Here is a 22,785-nt window from a genome sequence, read left to right as displayed (position 1 = left end):
GAGCTCCACTTTGGACCATGAGAAAGGTCACATCAGATGACAGATATAGATGCTAGACTAGAGGACTGGAAACACTGTAGACCCCAGAAAGCTATAGATCTACTATATCATCCCTGGACTACCCAAATCTAGACTTGTGTGTGAAAGAGAAGTGAACATCTACCTTGTTTTGTTTTGATTTTCTAGAGAGTGGAGAGATATTTCTGTGATACATCACTGAGTATAAATCCTAACTAATATAGTACTCAAATACTTAAAATAAATTAGACTAGTTCTCCTCCTCTGTCTCTAAACCTGCCTCTGTCTGTCTGTGTATGTGTATACAAAAGAAATACATTAATGGCATCACTATGATTTGAGACAGGAGGCTCAGCTAAAGATTTCTGGGGTTGGGGCCAGTGGAGACAAGGAACACACATAGTATAGCCATCCTAATCTGATATTAACAATGGAATTTCAGAGTAAAACTTCAGTGGATCACAAGTCAGAGAAAGGTGCAAACAACACGTTTTAGAAACCCCTCCTTGTAGATGCAGCTAGATGTTTCTCTTCATCTTATAATACTTATTTACCTAATACTGTGTGGACTTGTCACATTGTTTTGTAATTTTCTTTTATTCAGCTACCTATACCTATAGAATATGAGATCCAACATGCAGAGACAATGTTCCTTTTACTTTCAAATTCTTTTTTTTTTTTTAATGTTTATTTATTTTTGAGACAGAGAGAGACAGAGCATGAACGGGGGAGGGGCAGAGAGAGAGGGAGACACAGAATCTGAAACATGCTCCAGGCTCTGAGCCGTCAGCACAGAGCCCAACGCAGGGCTCGAACTCACAGACCGTGAGATCATGACCTGAGCCAAAGTTGGACGCTTAACCGACTGAGCCACTCAGGCGCCCCTACTTTCAAATTCTTAAATGTCCTAGAGCCCAGTACAGTATTTGGCATATGGTAATCAATTAAACATTTGTTAAATGAATGACCAAAAGAACGAATGGATAGATAATGAACTGGAGTACTGGTAGCTTGCACAGAGACACAAATGTCATAGATATCTCTCTCTATATATATATATCTATCTAGAGATATCTATCTAGAGATAGAGATAGAGAGAAAGATACGTATTTATCTCTAGATAATATATATATGTATATATATATCTAGATAGATAGATATTAGAAATATGCAATATATTACAAGATATATATATATATTAGAGTGTATACTCTAAATATTAAAGGAAAGTAATTTCCATATATATTCATTTTGATGAATTATATCAATCTAAATGTAAATATCTTAAAGGTCAATAAGGTGGATCTCCAATTCTAGCAAGGTATTGAAATTAAATATTGAAATAGAACCTATAGTATAGATTTGAAAAAAACATACATCTTGTTGCCTATCAGTAAAAGCAGAACATCATTAGGAACCTTCGTGTATTTTTTTAAATAATCAGCCATATCTTAGAGAAATTTTCATACTTACTGAAGCTTTAATTATATCTTACTTCCCAATTATTATATTATGTCAACAATCAAAGAACTAGACCAGATACCAATGCTGAATAAATACTTGGTGAACTGAATTGCAATTTAAATTAAAAATTAGGTGAAAATTGAGAGTTGATAGAAAGTTTTCAGCATCCTCCTTACAACCACAGTATAAAGTATTATTTTATCTCCTTATAAACAATTTAATCACTCATTCTTAAAGAATAATTGGATTAAAAGAGAGGAAGAGAGATTACTTGTACTAAATAGAACTTTTTCTTATTAATACATAGTGATCCTTTTAATATTCAAGCTTAGTGGCCTTATAATATATACAGTACAGAAGAATGATAAACAAATTGGAGGGTTAAAATTCTCTCCACTTACAAAATATGGACTTAGAAACCTTAGCTAAGATTCTATCCTTGTTTGTATTTAAAATGCTGATGTAGTCTGGCTACCTGCTAAGAAATGAAAGATATACAAAATACAAAGAACTTTGAGAAATTCTCTTCCATTAATATTTACTTCTGGCTGTCAATTTTAATAAAGTCAAAGACTCCTACCTAAAGCCAATAAATGAGCATCCTTGAGTAATGTAAATGTATTAATTTTTTCTCTATTGTGAACATTTCGTATATCCTACATATTTATAATTTCATCCTACACAAATGGAGAGGTTGAAGGCATAGTAATTCTGGCATATATATGAATAAAACGTACTGTGAAATTCATGTCATGTAAAAGAATTTTTCATAATTTGTCTTCCAGATAACTGTATACTACTAGATATATTTTTCTGAAATTATATATTTACATGTTCTCAGTTATTAAGTCCCCTCTAAACTATTATAATTAAAAGAATTTAAAATATTTTAACACACATTGGTAAACATAGTTAAGCCCAATTAAAATATAAACTGAGGGATAGTAAACTTATTCTGATAATTTCTTCAATATTTATCTTAAAATTTTGATTAGCATGTGATTATGATGATTTGAATACATTACACTATCTAACCAATATAGTGTACTACTTTTAAATTGTACCATCAATAAGGTGTCTTCTGTACATAGTCTGTATAGTCTCCCAGAAGGCAAGTTAAATTAGGGAAATACACTTAATAAGCTGATGCTTTACCTAGTAGGCAATAAATATGGAAAATACTTAGATACCAATAATCTGGAGAGATAAAGATATTATAAGTTTTTTTTTAATTTTTTTTTACATTTATTTATTTATTTTTGAGAGACACAGAGAGAGCACAAGTGGGGGAGGGGCAGAGACAGAGAGGGAGACACAGAATCCAAAGCAGGATCCAGGCTCTGAGCTTTCAGCACAGACCCCAACGCGGGGCTCGAACTCACAAACCATGAGATCATGACCTGAGCCAAAGTCAGATGCTTAACTGATGGAGTCACCCAGGCGTCCCAAGATATTATAAGTTTTAATGCTAAAGTGGCATATAGAATTATTGGCAATGCCTATCTTATCTTAAATAAAGATAAGAACATTCTGGTTTCATTTCAAGCATTGCGTCTAGGTTTCAGCTTTTGGCTCCATGATCTAACAATGACCCAGATACTATAATCAGAGCAATGAAGCTGGAGGTAAGGGTGAGCATCGTATTGTCCAAGAGGCTTGTAATGAACACCACCTAGGCTGGACTCTATTTTTAGCCTAGATTCTAGGCCATTTGCATGTATTCATGGCAACTGAGTCACTGTCCTCTCAACTAGACCAGCTGTCTACTAGAATTTTTTCTGATAGATTTTGGGGAAACAAGAATATAAATTGATTTATCAGGGGCTCTTTTGGTAGGAGGTTAAGAAGGAAAGTTCCCACAACTACACATCATCTTAGACATTATTTATAAAATAACACCTGTTTAAAACAGCCCCTTTGGGCTGGGGGCTCAGTTATGTGAGTATGAATATTCTAAATGCTTGGATTTTAAAGAATCAGTCAGCTCTTCAGTGGTATGCTGAGAGCCCAACACTATATATGGTGTGAGGAATAACAAAATATCTAAGGCACAACACTTATCTACAAGATTTACTCATTGTTTTACACAGTCTAGTCATGATTATTAACTGTCAATCCAGAAAACTGATACATCTGCCCATTATAAACAGAGGAATTGTAAATTTTAAGTTCAAAACTCTTTGGAGTATCTAGCTCCATAAGTTATTTTCAACCAGCCTGGGAGTTTTGTTTCTTAGGAGTTTTCTGAAAAAGAAAAAGAAAAAGAAAAAAGAAAAAAAGAAGAAGACAAAAAGCAAAGGTACTACAACTATGCAGTTGTGAAAAATGAAATATTTTAATCCATAAAATACCTAGGTTTAGGAACCAGGAATCTAAATTATTTAAAGCTCCTTCCATTCTGAGTAAAACAAGATTTGGGAGCCATTGATTTGATCAAAGTTTGCTGCCAATGCTTAAATTTATCTTACAGGATCCCTACCTAGAAACAGACCCTTTGGAGGAAGCAAAACTTGGTCCAGATCTTAAAGGATAGTTGAGGTATGGCATAGCAAAATGACGAGAAATGTATCTTGGGGTACATTTCTGTAGCTGAGGAGTGATTTGAACGTTACCCCTGATCTCCAGGAAGGCTTCCTGAGGGATCAACATAGAATCTCAGGACAGCTCTGTCCTTCACCCCCTGGAGGCAAGAACTCAACTAATCTTTACCTATTGCAGCATTAGCTCTGGTATGGTAGGAGGCTGCTTCTAGGAAACCCCAAGACTTAAAATTGGAAAGTGTTTCTCAACCTGTATTTCGTCCCTTCCTCCTATAGATTGTTATAAAAATCTTGAGGCTGTCTCTCCTTCATCCTACTCTTGAGGGCTGGGAATCACTGATGCAGAACCTCATCATCCTCAACATCCAAGAAATTTTCCTAATAAATTTTATATTTTGAAGTTTTGAAAACTTTTAAAAAATTCCAAATATAAACGTGTATTATAAAACTTTCCCAAATGGTTCCCTGGATTCTCTAATGTGGCTGTCAGGGGAGAAGGAGGCATCTTCATCTCTCTCTCTATCCACTTCTATGCTGAGACCTCAACACTGGGTTAGATCTGGGGGGAAAAAGAGCCCAAGGAAGTCAGAAACACCTTGAGAAAGATGGTGAAGTTAATGATGTAAGGGTGGCACCAAAGTCTATCTTATGCTTTAAAGAGTAAGCCCCAGAAAGACTGCCTAACACAGCTCCTTGATAAAGATGCCAGTGTAATCATAGAAAAGTCCTACTTATCTATCCCAAACAATTGTAACAAATCCGAGTGTTTATGGAACTTTCCTGAATCAACATAAATGGATCACGTACAGTCACTTGTGTGACTTGAAATACAAAACTTCACTAACAGCCAGCAGTTCATCATGGGCAAATGGATGAATGAAGTATATAGGAAATCAGAGCTTTCCAGAAAATGTTTGTGAATACAAACTAGAAAAACTATGCAGTTGCGAAAAATGCTAAACTGAAGGACCTAGCATTGTTTCTTTGCTTATTATTTTTTGTTTTAGCTGTAATTTAGCTGTAATTCCTACTTGTATTCTGGATATTGGATAATGCCAATCAAACTCCTGATGTTATAGAAGAAACAGAAACTATTGAGTTGCTTTTCTATAAAACCACCAACTCAGAAAATGTTTGTTCTATTAGATAATAAATCCTTTTCAATGTGTTTATAATAACTTCCAGTGCATTCTGAAGAAGAGTATTTAGAAAAGACAGACTATCTTAAATGTTTATGTACAGTTTAAGAGGTTGAATATACATGAAATTAACAAACATTACTTTGTTTCACACATATATAGTAAATAAACAATAACTCTTTCAATTACAAAAGTCCTTTTCTGCTTTTAAGTTTGGAGTTCTATACATTTTCCTATTAATTCTAATATTATCCTTGGAAGATAGACACATAGCAAACAATACCCATTCTATAGAAATGGAAGTCAAGGCTCAGTGGAATTTAATTATTTGTCCTAATTTATGATCACTAGATGACAAAGTCAAGAGTAAAATTCATAACTCAAACAACTAAATTCAGAGTCTTAGGTCCTGAGTTCATGTAGAATTGGAAAATATTACTAACAATAAATCTATTCTATGAAAATTGTTTTTAACTTAAATTTTAATTCTGATTTGAAATTTTATATAATCATTATATAATATGTTTTTATTATATAAACTATAATTACATATATATGTATATATATATATATAATGCTTCAAGTAATGGAGATAGACATTATCTACATAAAACATTGAAAGTTTTCTTAAAGGCAATTTATTTTTATTCCCCAATGAAGCTAACAGTACTCGTATTAAATTTTCCACCAATGCATTTTTCTTTAGATTAACTAGAAACTTTTCCTTGCTTAATCATGGGATATGGCCATATGTTACAAGGACATTCCTTTATTTCATTTCAGGATTTTGCTTCGGACGTATCTGTGATCCCAGACCAATAACTTCTTAAAGGCTTCAATGATCAAGGACGAGGATGGGTCCTTTGCTTTCATTTCAGTAAGACAGAGAAGAGAGATCTACTTATTCTTCATAAAACACAAACAGCAGACTGAAAGACCACTTGACTGCTTGCTGTACACTAAGTAAATCTCATCCTTTCACCTTCAATGGCTTTCCAGAGGCTACATACAGGAGTCCAAATCCTACAACCTAAACATTAAAACTTTGAAAAAGCAAGGTTTTATCTACCTTCCATAGATAGAAAAATAGATAGCAGAATAGAACTAGTCCATTCCCTGTTCCAGGGCTCACCTTCTTAATTTCTGACAAAATTCCTTTTCTTGTGCTTAGTATTTTGCCAATGACACATCTCCCCACCCCACCCCCACCTTCCCTATCACACAATTTTTTATAGGCCCCAGCCAGAGTCCTTATCTTCTATAAAAAATTCAAACTCACAATAATCTCCTTTAACTATTGTATATATTTTGTGCACCTCTCTCTCTCTCTCTCTCTCTCTCTCTCTCTCCATATACATTTTTTTCTTTAATTGGACTACAAACTCCTTGAGGCAGAAGCTGGGTCTTAGATTTCTAGTTCCCTGATACATAATATGTACTCATTTACTGTTTATTATATGAATGAAAGTGGTTAAAGCATTGGACACGGGGAGAAAGAGGATCTTGGCAGAAACAGGAGAGGGGAATGGAGAGAGCCAAAAAAGGAGAAAAAGAGAAAAGGGATAATCTATGAGATAATGTGCTATGAAAGAAGAGGTGAAGAAAACAAAGTAGGCAAATGTCTAGGGGAGCTATCAGAATCAGTGGCTCTTCCTAAAGTTGATACAAAGCACAGAGAATCAGAGGCTACACTGAAAAAATAGCATAATTCACTGAAAAACATCACTAAACTGGCAGTCAGAATATTCATGTTTTGTGTAAAATATGACACTAATTATCTATGGAACAAGCTATTTAACTGCTCTTGGCAATTCATCGCTAAGCTTATATTCTAGACTTGATGACATCTAAAGCCCCCTTTGGTTTAGATATTATGGGATTCTATAGTTTTCCTTCATCTTTCTTCTGGGCAAGGAGGGTGGCCTCCATTAAAAGTTAAGATAAACTGAATACAGAAGCATCAGTTGGCAAAAAGAAGGGCAATATTAAAATGACAACATAAAATAGATCAAATACCTATGACTTTACTGAAGCAGAAAATTTCTCTAATATTTGTTTTGCTTATTTGATCATTTAATTGAGCAATACTCCCATCCTGATAGGTTAAGGAATCAGAGTAAGACTGAGATGGAGATTGAAATGGGAATTAGAGGTAACATCTTACAAATACTTGCTCTAGTTCAATGACAGAAAAGTAGTTTGTTGATGTAAAAGGGTAAAGGCAAAGCATTTAAAGATCCATTTGATTGGAAAGAGGTATGTCGATGTAAGAATATCACTGACATCTCATCTGAAATAATCACATATGCTCAGAGATTTGGACAAATACAAGCAAAATGATCAATTTAAAAAGCACTGAGATGTCTGCTGTGAATCTAGGAAAGACTGTGTATCAAATGGCATTTGATTTCGGTTTTCTCAGCCTCCCCCTCACATCAGTGCTAATCACTCGGCACTCCCTTAGGCACCGGGTATTCTCTTTTGTATCTGAGTATCTCTGTCACAGACAGAATCGATCAATCTAATAAACTCATCCTAACTTTACAGTCTAGGGACTATGTGCTCTTCCTTCCAGAATATACTTGTCTTACAACAAGGCCACGGAAGAGGGCAGATGTGTAACCAAAAGGAAAGATGGAGAGGATTACATGTATCAGTGGGGAAAAGATCTGAAAGCCACAACCTCCCCAGACTCTTTCAGATCTTCACACATAACCCTTGCTGTCTAGTGACCTGGCTCTCCATTAAATTCAAAGAAGCATGTTGAGTTTTTGGTTAAGAAAGTAAATGGTTTAAATCAATCTATAATCAAATACTATATTTGAATGGTGCCATAAATGCAGAGGAGTGTCAAAAGCCCAAATATAAAAATAACATGAAAAATAAAAAAAATAAAAAAACTTGCAGAAAGATTTTGAAGGTCTCCTCTAATCTCTCACTCACATTGGTTTTATCAGATAAGCTAATTGTTGCTTGAAAATACAACAATATGAAATGTTTGGCCCTAAAGGTGTGAGGCAAGAGACAAATAAGCCTTACTTGTTGGGGGATCAAGGGAGAGTTAAATCAAGTATGTGTTCCTTAGAGAACATGCAGAATGTGAGGTGGGCTGGAGGGTGAAAACTGGTGACCTCTGGGCTATTTGCTGTTTCGATTTCATCAACTCAGAATTTTTTAAACAATTTTTAAAACTGTGTGCAATGAAAATCTCACAGATTTTTATATGAAAACATAGGTTTCAGGTTTTTCTGGAATAATCAAAGGAATGGACAACTTTGAGCAGACAATTCCACAAGGAAAGAAACAGTTACAGAGGTGAACAATCTTATAATGGACTGAGGCTTGACTTTTACCCTGGGACTGGCTGTCCTTTAGTGTTGCCAGTGTAAAGCAGGGAACTGCACTTTTTCTGGGGCAGAAGGGACCTGAATGGAATAAAGTATGGTAACCTGAATGCAGAATTTTCAGCAGGAAAAAAAAAAGGAGGGGACAGGATTAAAAAGACAACATAAAATATCCAATACCTATGACTATATTGAGAATTTCTTTATTACCTCTGTAGTTTCTCTACTATAGACAAGCTTTGTTTAAAAATAAAAAACAAAAAACTACCAATGATGAAACTTTAAACAAAAAGTTAATTCGTTCTTTTCCGTTACAGAAAAGAAAGAATTCATCAACACTTACCCTCAACACCCTATATACTACCAAAGAATTTTAAATGTCTTCTGCATTTGAAATAAGAGGCATGTAATTCAACTTATTAGCTCAGCTCTCAAAAATATTTCCTTATTGAAACTTGCTCCTAAGCCTAGGTTCACATATATGATGAAGATCCAAAGAAAGCTTATTTAACCTACATTAAATCTTGATAATGCATTAATGAGTCTTTTAAAGGGATAATTTTAATTCCCCAATCTTCAACCATAAAGACTATATAGTGCTAATCTGCCTTGCCCTTTCGATTAAACTTGTTAAGGGCATTCTATTTAGTCAGCACCCGGAATGGGCCATTAAAATTCTTGTTCTGTAAGAGTTGTGTTCAGTGCTCTGTTGTTTTAAATTCCATTAAATCCAAATGGTCTTTATCGCCCCATGACCACCGTGACTTCAATCAGCCAATTTAATTACCTTACAAAATTGTCAGCAGAAGCAGCAAAGAAAAACAGGAAGGCCTATGACGTTATCAGATTGAAATCTTCCTCTTTGGTGTTTAATCTAGACCAGTCAATAATGATGATGTGCACCTATTTCCTTTTCTTTCAGGGGCTTTTGACCTTACTTTTCATGCTAAGATTTAGGGTGTAAGATTCATTTGAAGCATTTCCAGTTCCTTGATAACTGGACTATAAATTGAAAGCCCACAGAAGATAATGTTTCACTACCCAAACAAGACAATCAACAATTCCATTTCAATACATCAGACCACCCTACTGGAGAAAACCTAGGGTCTCCCACAAACCCCAGGTATTATGGATGCAGTGGATTAATGATTTAAGTATAGTGCAGTTGAAAAACAGTCAACTGCTTTCTACTCTGATGTCTGAAAATGGACATCAACAATTTTCAGGGAACAAATGTAATTGGAGCCACGATAACACAGTAAAATCTTAACAACAGAAAGAGAAAATGAATTCCTCTCACTTGAATTTCTACCACAAAAGAGCAAAGCATTTTCTGTATCAGAAATTTTGACAATTAAAAGATAATAAAAAATTGTGCCATCTTTATCATAGGCAACACGTTATTTAATGGTGAATAGGGTTGAAAAGGCTCTGATAATCAATGATACATCTTATGTTTGGTCTATAGTATGTTCCTCCTTTGTGTGGGAGCAATTCACATTAACTTTCCTGTGCTGAGTAAATGTTGAAACAGTGTCATTTGAGAATTCAGGGAATGAACACACTGCAATAATCACTTGAATTAAACTACAAAGCAGAAAGTGTCTGTCTGAAGAAATGTCTACTGACATATAAACTGCTGTTCACTGCTGAAAGACAACCTCACAGAGCCTGAAAATGTGAGTTCCATGTGTCTAGGTGGAGAAGGGGTGCTATTTCTAAAGGACGAAAAGATCATTTTTCAAAGTCGTTTCCTGAAATGAGTGTGCCTCTGTTGATGGATCACATCAGAGTTAGTCTTTGAAGCTTTAAGAATAAGTGAGAACTTATGTGAAAAACAGATTTTTTTAGTGGCCGTTGTGTTGGCAATTCTTGGAAAGATTTCCCTCCCCTGCTTTCCAGAGCTCAGCTGAGCAGGTGTTCGGGCTTTATCTATTTCAGACAGTAGCCGCTATTACTCCCCCATCCCCGCCTCTCAAGAGCCAGTTTTCCTGCTTCCAGATGTAAGGCCACTCCTCCCTCCCGCCCATCTCACCTCCCAAAGGAAGAAAAATCTCTTTCAAAGAACTTGTAGACAGGGGCAGCTTCTAAGCTCAGTCAATTCACTCACTCCCTTGATGTTGTAGTACATCTGCTACTAATTATTATATCTAGGAGCACTCGAGATGTCCAGCAAATAGGGGGATTTCCATAGGGACTCTTACACTCCTCCTCACGTCGTGGGTTTTATTATCTGAGCTGTCCCTGACCTAGTAGTCCTCACCTTCTGCCTGTGTGCTGGGAGGTGACTACGTGCTGCGCCATGGAGCGGCGGCTAGTGCGCAGTAGCAAGGAGGTCAGAGCGCATCGGAGGGAAGACTTTGCCTGTGAAGCCTTTAAAGAAAGCCACTCTACTGACATGCTTAAAAGAAAAGCTAGGTCGAAACATCTGAAGGAAAGAAATGGCCTATATCACATGCTTAGCTCCTCCAACACGACTAGCTTGGAGAAGCTGCCCAAGAGTCTGGGAGAAAGTTTGGGTTAATGTCCGGACAAAGACATGCCTGGAGTTCTAAATGCCAATTCAGATAAGGACTGAAAAATAACTCGACCTCGAAGATTGGAAACAAGTGGTATCTTGAGGAGTGACCACTTAGCAAAGATGCCAAAGCCTCCCAAACTACAAAAGGGACTGCTAGCCCAGTACCAGTAGCATCCTGAGCCCCAACAGAGCTACTTTCTACCCCCATGCTGTCCCAGAAGCAGGGGTCAGAGCAGAACAGGAAGAGAGGGAGGCTACTGTAACAAAAGCAATGTTCAAGTACCGAGAGCTGCAGTAGTTTAGAAGGGAGACTATTGGGGGCCACACCCCCGAAAATGGAAAGACGGAAAGATCCTGCCTTTGCCCTCACCAACTGCAAGCAAAGAGAGCACGCAGCTGCGGAGACACAAAGGTGCCTCATTTACATAGAGGAAACCTACTGTGCCTGGGGAGAGGCCCCGCTGGAGGCTTCTCAGGCACCTGGAAAAGCTGGCTCTGAGAATGACTGATGTGACCTGGAGTGGGGAAATAGTCTCTGACCGTCCAGTATCCACTTTGTCCCCTGACATTGTCTCCCTAGGTGAGCGTTGCCAGGAAAAGCCAAAATGTGCACAGCCAGGATCAAAGACAGGAAACAGCCATCCACTTTGGAGTTAACTTTTAGCTGACCATAGATAGGTCCTTTCCCTCACTGCCCTGAGCTATCTTAAAGCTGAAGGAAAGCGCCCTAGGGTCAGCTCTCCAGAGACCTTCTCTCGGAGATGTTTGCTTCCCGCGAAGAGGAGCAGGCCTGGGTGTGAAGCTCAGCGAGAGCCAGTAAGGGTGGGAGGGGTGTCCCCGGACAGAGGCGCTCCTGGGCGTAGCTACATAAGTTTTCTTGGGCACGAGAGAGGAGTCACTGTGCCAAAGTGTTGCTTGCTTCACGAGAGTGCATTTGCCAGCATGTGTGTACGTGTGTATGAGAGAGAGAGAGAGAGAGAGCGCGCTTTTTGTACCCGTTAGACCTTCAGCAACTCGGCAAAGGTCAGCACCTTGTGCTGACAGCTCCCCAATCCACAGACTTTGATAGGAGGGCTCAGGGTCAGGGTCGAGTTACAGCCCTTGGGCAGGGGTGTGTGCGTGGTGCGGCAGGAGGTTGTTAGGGGTAGTAAGGACAGCGTAGAGCCCTTGAGGGTGGTTTTCCACCACCAACTGGAAGGGGGGCTGGGGCAGCCTCCTGGCCACATTCAGCAGTTGCCATGGCACCCAGGCAGAGTTTCTGGGTGGTTGGCGGCTCTTAGTCAAGCCCAGTTGGTTGGGGAGGTGGGGAAGGGACTGGTTGCCACCTCTTCAGCAGAGACAGTGCTTCTCACCCACACCTGGCAGGCCACTGCCCAGAAACCCCAAACCCTACTCTTACAAGGCACGAGGCTAAAGATGAGGCTCTGGTTGGCCCTTTGAATGAAAGTTCAAAATAACCTTACTCAAGAGTGGCTTATACACACTCAACCAGCCATCCAGTCCACTCAAAACATGTTTTCCCCAGGAGAAAATAAAACTCCCACCAATGCATCCAAATAGCCCAAGCAGGGAAATAGTCCAATGATTACAATATACACAGTCCTTCCCCATAACTCAGGTGGATAGCAGAGAAAACCAATCTCCAAGTGGAAGATGTTTGAAGTTAATGGAGAAAATAACAGGTTATCTAGAAACTGGGCCATTGGTTTAGGGTATCTAGGCACTGGTGAGAAGGTCTTTGCCTACTCTCCTATTTCTTAAGGACATTCTTAGTAAGCATTGGTCTAGGAAAATATATTTTTGTGTGTGTGTCAGCTCTTTTGGAGAGCTGTTACACACTCTGCTACAGTCGCCAAGATTTTTAATATGAAGATATGAAATGATCAGCGAATGTAACAATCTAATGATTCAGCAAATATTGTGCTGCAAGACCAGAGGAGCAATAATTAAATCTTTTGAGTACTGGTGGCAGTTTTTCGGCTCCAAGTCTTCTTTTTTTTCCCACCCAGTCCACAAGCAAACACACTAAGGCACACTCGTTCACAAACACATTTCAGAAGATACCTCAGTATTCCAAATAAGTAGGTTGTACTACTCAAAATATTGGGCAAAACTACCATACCGTAGCATTTACCATGCTTGAAGGAGAACAGCTGAACACACACACACATTTCCAATGATACAGAGACCTGTTTAATCTCATCCAAAGAAACAAGCATTCCTGTGGACTCTTGTTGCTAAGAGCAACGTGCTTAAGTACCATCTAAAGGCATGAAGAAAAAAAAAAGCAAAAAAACAAAAAACAAAAAACAAAACAAAACAAAACAAAACTGCAACAGTTGGAATTTGGATATAACCTGTTGTCTGTCTTTGTCATTACCAGCCTTCTGGACTCCAGGTGTTTATGTGTTGGATAAGGGAAGGGGAGACTAAGATTCCTTTTTTTTAATATGTGAAAAGCATTCCTATCCTGGCAATGCAAAGCCCAAGAGAGATGATAGATTTTATCATTATAGAAAAAGCACATGGGAAAAAGGAAAGAGAGAAGATGCTGTTGACATAATAGGAGATGCAGGCAATCAGTTTTATTTAAATTTGACTGACTTAATGTATCTGCTTTTGTCTCAAAGACACATACTCAGGATTATATGGTTTCTTGCACTCTTTGGTCTAAATCCACTTGAACTGTCAAAGGAGGCTCCCACTGTGGGAGCGTTTACTCAGTTGGTTTTCTCCTCTCTCACTCCCATCTACTTAAGGGAACTTTCCCTGACTAGTCCTGCTCCTCCTAAAACTCCATTGGACATTCACAGCAGCTGAGCGTTGCCCACGCTTCATTTCCTCCAAGCAAATCTCCTGACCAGCGTTTTCACAGGAATCCCACGTTTAGATTTTCCTTCGAGCTCTAAAAGAACCCTGATTCCGTAGGAAAGCAATAGATTCCCCTAATATATAACTGCCACTCGACTCTTTCATCATGCCACGATGAAATAAAGACGCATACTCAGACTCCCGCACACAACTACTCTCCGCCCCAATCACCACTGTTAATCATTCATTAGATCAGGACTCTAAGAAAGCTGGGAGAGGAGGGCTCACAAGTTAAAAACAAACAGAACCCTTTCTTAGGACGCTATTTTACTTCGGCTAAGCAGCAGCCTCCTCTTGCTAAATAGAGCCTACTACCTTACAACAACATTTTTAAAAGCGCCGTTTCCCCAAAAAAAAGGCAACCAAGGACTGGAGAGCAGTGAAATTAGCCTAAAAGGCTCTCTGATGACAAAAGAAATCAAAAGGGTGAGCTCCTTCCACTCGCGGACCTGTACGGGTCCCCGACCGAAGCGGACAGACGCCAACTTGCCAAAGAGTTACCAGGTACTGACTCGTCTGCCCCGCAAGCTGAGAGGCGTGCAGCCCCAGCGCGAACGGTCAGTCCGCCAAGCCCCGGAAGACTCCCGCGGAGACAGGCGGGCGCGACCGCCGGCTGTGCCCCCAGCGTCACCACCATCTCAGGCTACGGGGTGGAGGTAATGCAGCGACCACTACCAAACACTGGCTCTCACTTCATCCTCTCGTGGCTATTTTTTTTTTTTTAAATAAAAGAAGGAAAAAAAGGAAACGAAACGGAAAGCACAAGCCGTTCTTTAAAACCCCGGGAGGCTATGGAGCAGCGAACAGGTCGGAATACGTTGAGCCCACCCGCCTGTAAGAGGGAACCCGCCTGTTTACATCCGGCTGCCTCGGAGCCGGAGACCAGGCAATGGAGAGGAATGGGGGATCTTACCAAATCTTAATACATGTGTGGTTCCTTGGGAATATCCAATCCACAGTAAACAGAGCAGGAGTTTAATGGTGCGCCTGAAGACTGGATTACTTAGAATCGGGGAAATAATCTTCATGGTGTTTCTGTGTCCACACGCACGGCACCCACTTCCCCGATCTAGCGTTAGGCTCCCGGTTCGGGTAGGAATGAGGATGCGTCGAGTGGTGGCCGCAGACACGATCACGGCATGGTCACAGAGAGGAAGGAGTCTCCGCTTCCCAAACCCATTAGCAATCGCTGCATGTTCTTCACTCACTGCGCCAAGGAGCAACCTTCCACTGCAAGGGATGGTGGGACATCCATGTTAGTCGGGGAGCATCCGGGAGAAATCCAGCACGCACACCCACAATGTCCGGCCGCGCGAGCCTGGGGAAGCAAAGGAGGAGGAAATCAATGGGAAATCCAGCCTTGGAAACCGCCGAGCGTCGGTGGCGAGCCACAGTCCCAGCACAAAAGGCGCTTTGCTCGCAAAGGTTTTGCCAGGCCCTATTCTACTGCACTGCTGCACAGCTTCTGACGTGAAGCCAAGATTAAGTGAGAAAAATTGAGATAGCTGCTTGCCTCTTAAGGCTCCCTGCCAGTGAGCTTCCCAATATCTCTTATGCAACCGATCTCATCGCCCGCTTTGAGTTTCAAGAAAGAAGTTGGATTTATTTACATGGAGAAAGTGCTTTTATTTTCCATAAGAGTCTTTGCTAAGAGAGTGACTGGTGTATGCAAGCAGACTTCGTACAATCAACTGATGAATTTTAATAAATGACAAGCTAAATCAAAGTCACTTTGCCTAGGAGTTGTAAAAAAAAAAAAAAAGGAAGTGGTCTAAGCAGAAGAATTTACTGCAAATGTAACCTGTGTTTAGGTTGAAACAAGGTCTTGTTTATATTCTTAAAATTTTTTTTTTTTTTTTTTTTTTTTTTTTTTTTTTGCCCAGGAGTGAATATAGATTGGAGTGCAATTGCAGAAGTTAAGATAGTCTTTAAAAACTTGAGTGGACATTCCTTGATTACTACTCAGGAATAAAAAGCAGACTTCAAGTGGTCTTTTAGAAGGAAAAGTGTTGAATTAAAATGAAGGATTCCTATTTTCCCACCCATATTTTTAGCTCATCTAAAATAATTGTGCATATATACAAAGACAATGATATTTAAGTTGGTATAACTCTTAAGGCTTCAATAACCTACACTCAAATTTCTTCTCATTTTAGGTTTTTGAATATGTTTTTCTTTCAGAGGCAGAATATGGGATCACAGTTTGGGCAACATTGAGTATCAATTTGTCTAAAAATGCCTTATTGTCTAGTGTTCTACTTAGAGTCTTTAGGCAGTGACTGTCTTGGCTTTGAAATTTATTGTTTTTAAGTACAGAAATACATATTCTTTTAACATGAAAATACATTTTACTGCTGAAATAGGTAATATGCTATACTCCAGACATAGGAATAAAACTATCCAATCCTAATATTTTACATTAGCAAGTGAAACCCAGATGGTTAGTAATAAATATATTATTACATATTAATATTTTTAAGTGGTCAAGTAGCACAAAAGGCCAAGTGCTGGACCTGTATTTTAAAATAATTGTTTTTTCACAACCAACTAACAGGGCATAGGTTAAACCTTATGAAAAAATTATAAGATTATACCTTATTTGAAGAATATCTAATTTTTTTAAGAAGGAGTGATATGAGTACTATTTCTTCCAGAGAGCAAGAAAATGATGTAATGTTTTCATTCCATCACAGTGATTTTTTTCATTCTATTTTTTCTTAAGATAATATAAAATGCTGACTTGAAAATAGAGCTACATTTTGCAAAAGTGGGCACTGACTTTTCTTTAAAGATGGAGGCATAACTGCAGTGTCAAAAATAAGTATCATGAATGACTAGTTCTGCAGTGTAGCAGGCAATTCAATCAAATAATTTGACTATTTGAGCACTTTAAAAAGAACACCTTGTGCAAAAACCAAGGGTATCTAGCGACTCCTTCAGTCCATGTATAAAATATCTCTTGTAAGACATGTATACTCCAACACGTCTGTATTTGTTGTTTCATTTAGTTTCTATTCAATTTGTTCTCCCTCTTTTTTGATCCTAGCAGATACAATAATGACAGCCAGGGCAAAAATAAATATTCTTAGTTTTTTCATCTGTCAATATGATTGATATATAATACCTGAAAATAACATGCTCTGTTGTGACTAATCAAAATACTGCAGTTTTGCGGTATAGCTAGTATGTAATGAAACCTGAGAAAACAAAATGTACCATAACTCTTTGTTCACGTATTCTGTTAATGTAATGGCATTTGACATTACAGTTGTAACTTCTCTACTTAAATCTACCATTGTAAACTATTTAGCTTATGTGGGATTATTTATTGGATGTCTAGTTGGAAAAGCGAAAGATCAAGCTTCGAGATTCATGAAGTTCTTACCCAGTATATTAAACAGTAAAAAGTCCATCATAAATTTTTCTTACTATTAATTGGCCCCCAAAGAACCAATTTTGCACATATGCTAAATTAGGTTCATTTACATCCATCAACTAATCTGAAAGACTTCCACATCATAGAGAGCAACTCCACCTGTCTAACTGAACTTCTGCAAGATAGGAGACGACCTTTCTTCAGGACCACGGACAGCGCTCCAGGCATTGATTTATTCTGGAGTAGTACATTGAAAGTAGTGCATTGAATGGGTAATGTGCCATTTGAAGTGACAATGAGCATAATTCTACCACACAGAGTCTGGGAATTTGAATTATTGCATTGTTCACATTGTCAAGAGGATTATTTTGTCAACTGTGCTGTGTGTATATTTCAGTGTGACTTACTGGGATTGCCTGGCATACCCAGGATGTGCTAATAGTCATCCCTTTCCAGGGCATACTACTACAAAAGCCATTTACATTAACTGTAAATCCCTTCATGAGCACTAAACTGTTCTTCATTTAAAAAAAAATGCCTGAAAGACCACTAAGAATTCAGAATACTGAATAACATCAATGCTATTGCTATCGATGTTCAGTGGCTAAAGACATTTCTAAAATGTACAATTAGTTATTGCTTTAGAATTCTCCACCTTCAGGTTTTCATCTGTTACAAGAGTAATCAGACTAATTATTGTTCTTTCTAATTAAACTTCATTCACTCCCAGGACAAAAACACAAACAACCCTTAAAAAAAAAAACCCTAAAACAAAAACAACAAAAATCCTAAAATTACCCACCCCCCCCTGCTCCGAGTACTAGAAAAGAATGACCTGATGGTGTGGAAGATGCCTTACAGTAGGGCAATCTTGAAGTTATTGCAAGTTTCTCCCCAATACTGATACTAGACATCATAGTTCTGAGACTATATGATTGATAAAGTTATTGTATAGTGTTCACTGACCAAACTGAACTCTTTCAAAAATCGTGTCAGTTTTGTAATTTGTTCCTTTTTCAAGAAACAAAAAGCACTATTTGGTGGCAGGGAATCATATATTTAGTAACAGTGAGATTTACACACCTTATCCCATAGTTACATTTGCTTTTGTCTATTTTAACCATATGGCAACCTTTATTTCTAGAAGCCAAAGCTCTGTAGGTTCCAAGGTCAAAGCAGAGATGACAAACTGCAAGTACATACATACATGCACACACAGAGGAGACCTGTATCTAAAAGTAAGCCTCAACACACACACACACACACACACACACACACACACACAGAGAGAGAGAGAGAGAGAGAGAGAGAGAGAGAGAGAGAGAAGGTCCTGACATGAAGAGATATCAAGCCTATGATAAATTAGCAAAGAATAAAATGCATATCATGTTCATGCAAAGCTTGTTCCAACAACAACAAAATGCCATTAGCTTCATCTTTCACTGTGTTTTTATATTTACTGACACTAATGACCTCTTATTCTTGGGCACTATTACTTGAGAAGCAATTTTAGTTCTCTATTCTCCCAGTGAAAATGAATCTTATTCTAGTTAGCTGCCACCTGCTGGGGCATGTACAAATGTATAACAATCCTTACAGCCTAACGTTTAAGAAGACAATGCCTTATACCTTTTGCAAGAGACAGCAAATACATATCCCAGAACAACCTGAATTTCAAAGGTGTTGCAAAGGTTCTTCCATGCCATACCTATATGTAAATTGTTTCACACGGAATTCTTTCTAAAGATTCCACTTGACTTGTCACCAAAGTCCTGCTGTTACGTGACATTTGAGACACCTCATCTCACAGTAACACCTGACCTGTTCTTCCATGCATATGGCCTGTTGTATGGAAACTAAGCTAAAATAAACAGGCTGTTCATCCATGGCATTAGAGGTGCCAGAGAATAAAGTCAGAGCTGATATCACTTAAAACCACACTGTTGCATACTTACACTTCACTCTTCCTAACTACGAATGCTCTGGTATGCAATCCCTTGTGATTCTGAACACATATCAGCTGTTCCACCAACATTCTGCTGCATTGATGATTAATGACATTTAGAGTTTTAATTAATTTTTAGATGCCAAAAAGAAGTGTATCTTAATTAAGAAATTGAATTGGAATAGCTTTACATTTCCTGGAAGCTTTTTTTTTTTTTCTTTTTTTAAGATTTTAGTCTGTGCAATCTTCAATGGGTTTTAACAGAAGAAAACTAACAGGGAAGACTTCCAGGCATCACTTATTTTTCAATCACTTTCCTTCCGTGGGTTTCATATTGTTTGTTTGTTTGGTCGGTTGGTTGTTTAATAAGTTCCTAAGGCCACTGAAAGCTGCGGTGATGGTTACAGTAATGGTTTCTATAAAAGTTAGGCAAATCAAAAATTGAAATATTATTACCTACCTTCCAGCAACTAAACTACAGGCTAGTTACGATAGGAATGAATCAATCATCTCTTGTGTAATAATTAATCCATAAGGGAATTTCTGATGACAGAATACTTACAGTATGAAGATGAAGAAGTGCTAGAAGGTTGTCTGTGTGTTACCAAAAGGACAGTAGTAGTAAGTTTTCTAATGTCCCCTATTCCCTTAATTGGAAATCATTACCTAGGGGGTCTCAGTTAGGTCGTGGTGTTTAGTAAAGAACTCCCTGAAGGTAAAAATATCAGGGAATGAGAGTCATTGAAAGTTTTTGCCGTTTACGATTCACCCCGGTGACTCCCCTTACCCTAATGGGACGTCCTCCGAGTTTTTGGTTTTTCGTTTGTTTGGTTTTTTTTCAGGCGCTCCGGGTACTGGCACTGGTTAAAATGAATGTCTGTACTTGAGCACAGAACTAAGGAGCAGGGTTAATGGAAAAATGAGCGGATGGAATGAAGGCTTGGGAGTTCGTCAGACCCGCAGGCAGACACACGGGTTCTTGCCATCTGTCTCTCTTCGCCTCGCGTGAGTCCCGGTAGCTGAGGCCACTTCCTGACACGTCCACTTATTAAATTATTTTATGTGAAGAACGCGAGCGCCCGCAGCCAACCGAGCCAGTTGCATCCTTGACGGGAATTGGCTGAGGCGAGCGGGACAAAGCCACTCGCAGCGAATCGGTCCAGCGGGTACCGTGAGCGCACCGGGCTCCGCCGCGCGGCTGTTCGCCTTCTTCCTCTCCAGGCGTTAAAAGCCCCTCGCCCACCCTCGGTCCCTCCTGTGGGAACGTACACCTCGGGAGGCAGCCCCGAGCGGAGCCCACCGGGGGGAGTCCTTACCTCTCGCTGCGGGTGAGGTAGGCAGGGAGGGGGAGGGGTGGTCCTCGGGGAGGAGCAGCCAGAGGAGGTCGGGCGGGAAGTCTGCTGCTCCCGGACAGAGGAGCGCAGCCGCGGGCGCCGAGCGCGAGTGACGGCGGCGGCGGAGACGAAGACCGTGGAGCAGCGGCGGCGGCGGCGGCGGCGGCGGCAGCGGGAGCGGCGGAGACAGACACGCCTCCTGGCGGGGGTTCCTCGCCTCTTGCTTTAAAGGCGCCGCACTCCTTTCCCTGCGGCCCCTGCACACTCTCGGCGGCTACGGCCACCAGGGCGCAGCGCTCCCCCCCGGACCTCAGGAGCGAAAGTGCGAGAATTCTGGGCGCCACCAGGCTCGGACGTTATAAGTCCGCTGGCCGAGACTTCATCTCCTGCGCACACCCCCGCCTGCTCTGGGATGGGGGGGACCGGGACTGAGATGTTCGGTCAGGGAGTGATGAAACCCCCAAGGAATTTGACTGGCCCCGGGTTGTGACAACACATGTAAGGAGCCCGAGCACGTTCGGTTCTGGGTGGTGGCTTTTATACCTCTTCGAAACCATAGCAACGAAACTTATTTGCTGCCAGGATTTGAGGAGCAGCCCGTAGTCTCCAAAGTGGCCCTTTTAGTCCAACTACTACCATTTCCCTTTGAGGTTTGCGGTAAAGATTTTGTTTGACCTGCTCCTTACTCCCACTTGCACCTCCTGTGCACACGCTACCAATGCTCTCTCGTCGCGCTGCCCGTACCCCTTTAGATGCCTGGAATCCGCGCACCTCTCCTCGCCTCCGTTGCTGAGAGTAGAAAGAGACTTCCCCCGGGCGTCGGCGAGAAGTCTCTGTGCCTGTCTGAGGGCTTAATGGCAGACGTCTTCTTGGCTCCTGTCCCCGCCCCCGGCCTCCGAGGTCCTTGAACTATCAACCCAAGCAAATCGCAGAAAGAAGTTGGATTTTAGATCTGGTGGGAGCCGAACCTGAGATCTCAGGCTCTACGGTTGTAGAAAGGAGCCTGGGGAGAAGTCCCGGCTAGGCAGCCGCCAGTCTAAATTCCCTGGGGGACTTTTTATCCGGCCCGAGGTGGGGAGGGGCACCTAAGATCTACAGTCTTCGCGAGGCTCGGCTTCAGGGAGGAGCCTCCGGCCACGAGCACTACAGGCTTCCCCTGCTTCTCAGCAAAAACGATTAGCTTCTGCAAACAATCTCTGATTTCTGCTCCTCTGGGTCGGATAAGTCAACATCTATTCAATACCAATGCTATTTTATCCTCGGTCCTACAATATTAACTAGAGCAGAGACTTAGCAAGTTGCCCCCAGAGGAAGTTGGCGAGCAGCGATTCGCCAGGTTTAACTGAGGCTGAGCCGGAACAGGCCCTGCGCTGAGCCCGGAGACAATTTTCAAACGGGTTGTATGAGGAGGGGCCAGGTGAGATCCCGTGGGTCTGCGGGATCCTTCAGCAGTCCTGATCCCCAGCGGCACTCAGATCTGTAATTTCGAAGGCCCAGAAGTAGAGAGGCTCTGCGTACCCAGGGACTAATTGTCTTGACTGGAGACGAGCGAGCGTTTGTCCTTCGGTTGCTTCCTTCCCTGCAGCCCTGCCCTCTCCCCCTCTTCCCCCCTCCCCCCCATAAAATTAAGCCCTCGTCGGAGCCTGGCTCAGCTTCGCCACCCTCCACGCCCTGGGGCTAGCGCCTGATTCAGCCTAGTCCTGCAACACACAGAAATAGTCCTGCCCAACCCTACCTGACTCTTGCGCAAAACCACCAGTCTTGGACACCACCTCGGAGTGGTGGCTTCTTGGACACCACCTCGGAGTCTCCTTACCTCCTACATGCCTACTGTGCCCGCCCTGGTTGGGGAGACTCAGGACTTACAGAGGTTAAGGAGAGATTAGTTAGTGGCAATGGAGAGTCTGTTAGTCATTTAAAGATCCAGGGGGTGGCAGGGAGGCTCCCGTAATTAAGTCAACAGCAGCCTTGTTGTACGGAGTAAATAAATAGTCAATGACTCCATTGTGCCTTGTGGAGCGGGCAGCACAGACGCGTGACTGGCTCTGGGCGCCTGGGCTCCAGCTGCTGTGACCTGCAGCCTAATGGGCCCTCGAGGCAGAGGCCAGTTTGGGCCAGGCCCGGAAAAAAATACCCTATTCAGTCCCATTCCCCCACCGGAGGAATGGTGACAACTTGTCCACTGGCCAAAGACACTGTCCTTGTCATCATACAATTCAGCCTTGCCACTTCC

The 22,785-nt window shown here is 40.7% G+C and overlaps 1 protein-coding gene across 4 annotated transcripts in view; it reads right to left on the bottom strand.

Moving 5' to 3' along the window:
* Nucleotides 1-20,702, bottom strand: part of GRIK2 (glutamate ionotropic receptor kainate type subunit 2) — a 649,982-nt gene extending 629,280 nt beyond the window's left edge. For 3 of the 4 annotated variants that reach the window (XM_042986881.1, XM_042986877.1, XM_042986880.1), the window contains exons 1-2: nucleotides 20,535-20,702; nucleotides 14,811-15,215 (exon numbers count right to left, since the gene is read on the bottom strand). In XM_042986881.1, coding sequence (XP_042842815.1) covers nucleotides 14,811-14,925 — 115 coding nt within the window. In that variant the 5' untranslated portion in view covers nucleotides 14,926-15,215; nucleotides 20,535-20,702. Of the gene's footprint in view, nucleotides 1-14,810; nucleotides 15,216-20,005; nucleotides 20,265-20,534 lie in introns of those variants that run through there. The other variant, XM_042986878.1, reaches the window with a different exon arrangement.
* Between the last annotated feature and the right edge of the window lie 2,083 nt (nucleotides 20,703-22,785).

Source organism: Panthera tigris, chromosome B2 (assembly GCF_018350195.1).
Source record: "Panthera tigris isolate Pti1 chromosome B2, P.tigris_Pti1_mat1.1, whole genome shotgun sequence".
NCBI lineage: Eukaryota > Metazoa > Chordata > Mammalia > Carnivora > Felidae > Panthera > Panthera tigris.
This window is presented reverse-complemented; position numbering and strand designations above follow the sequence as displayed.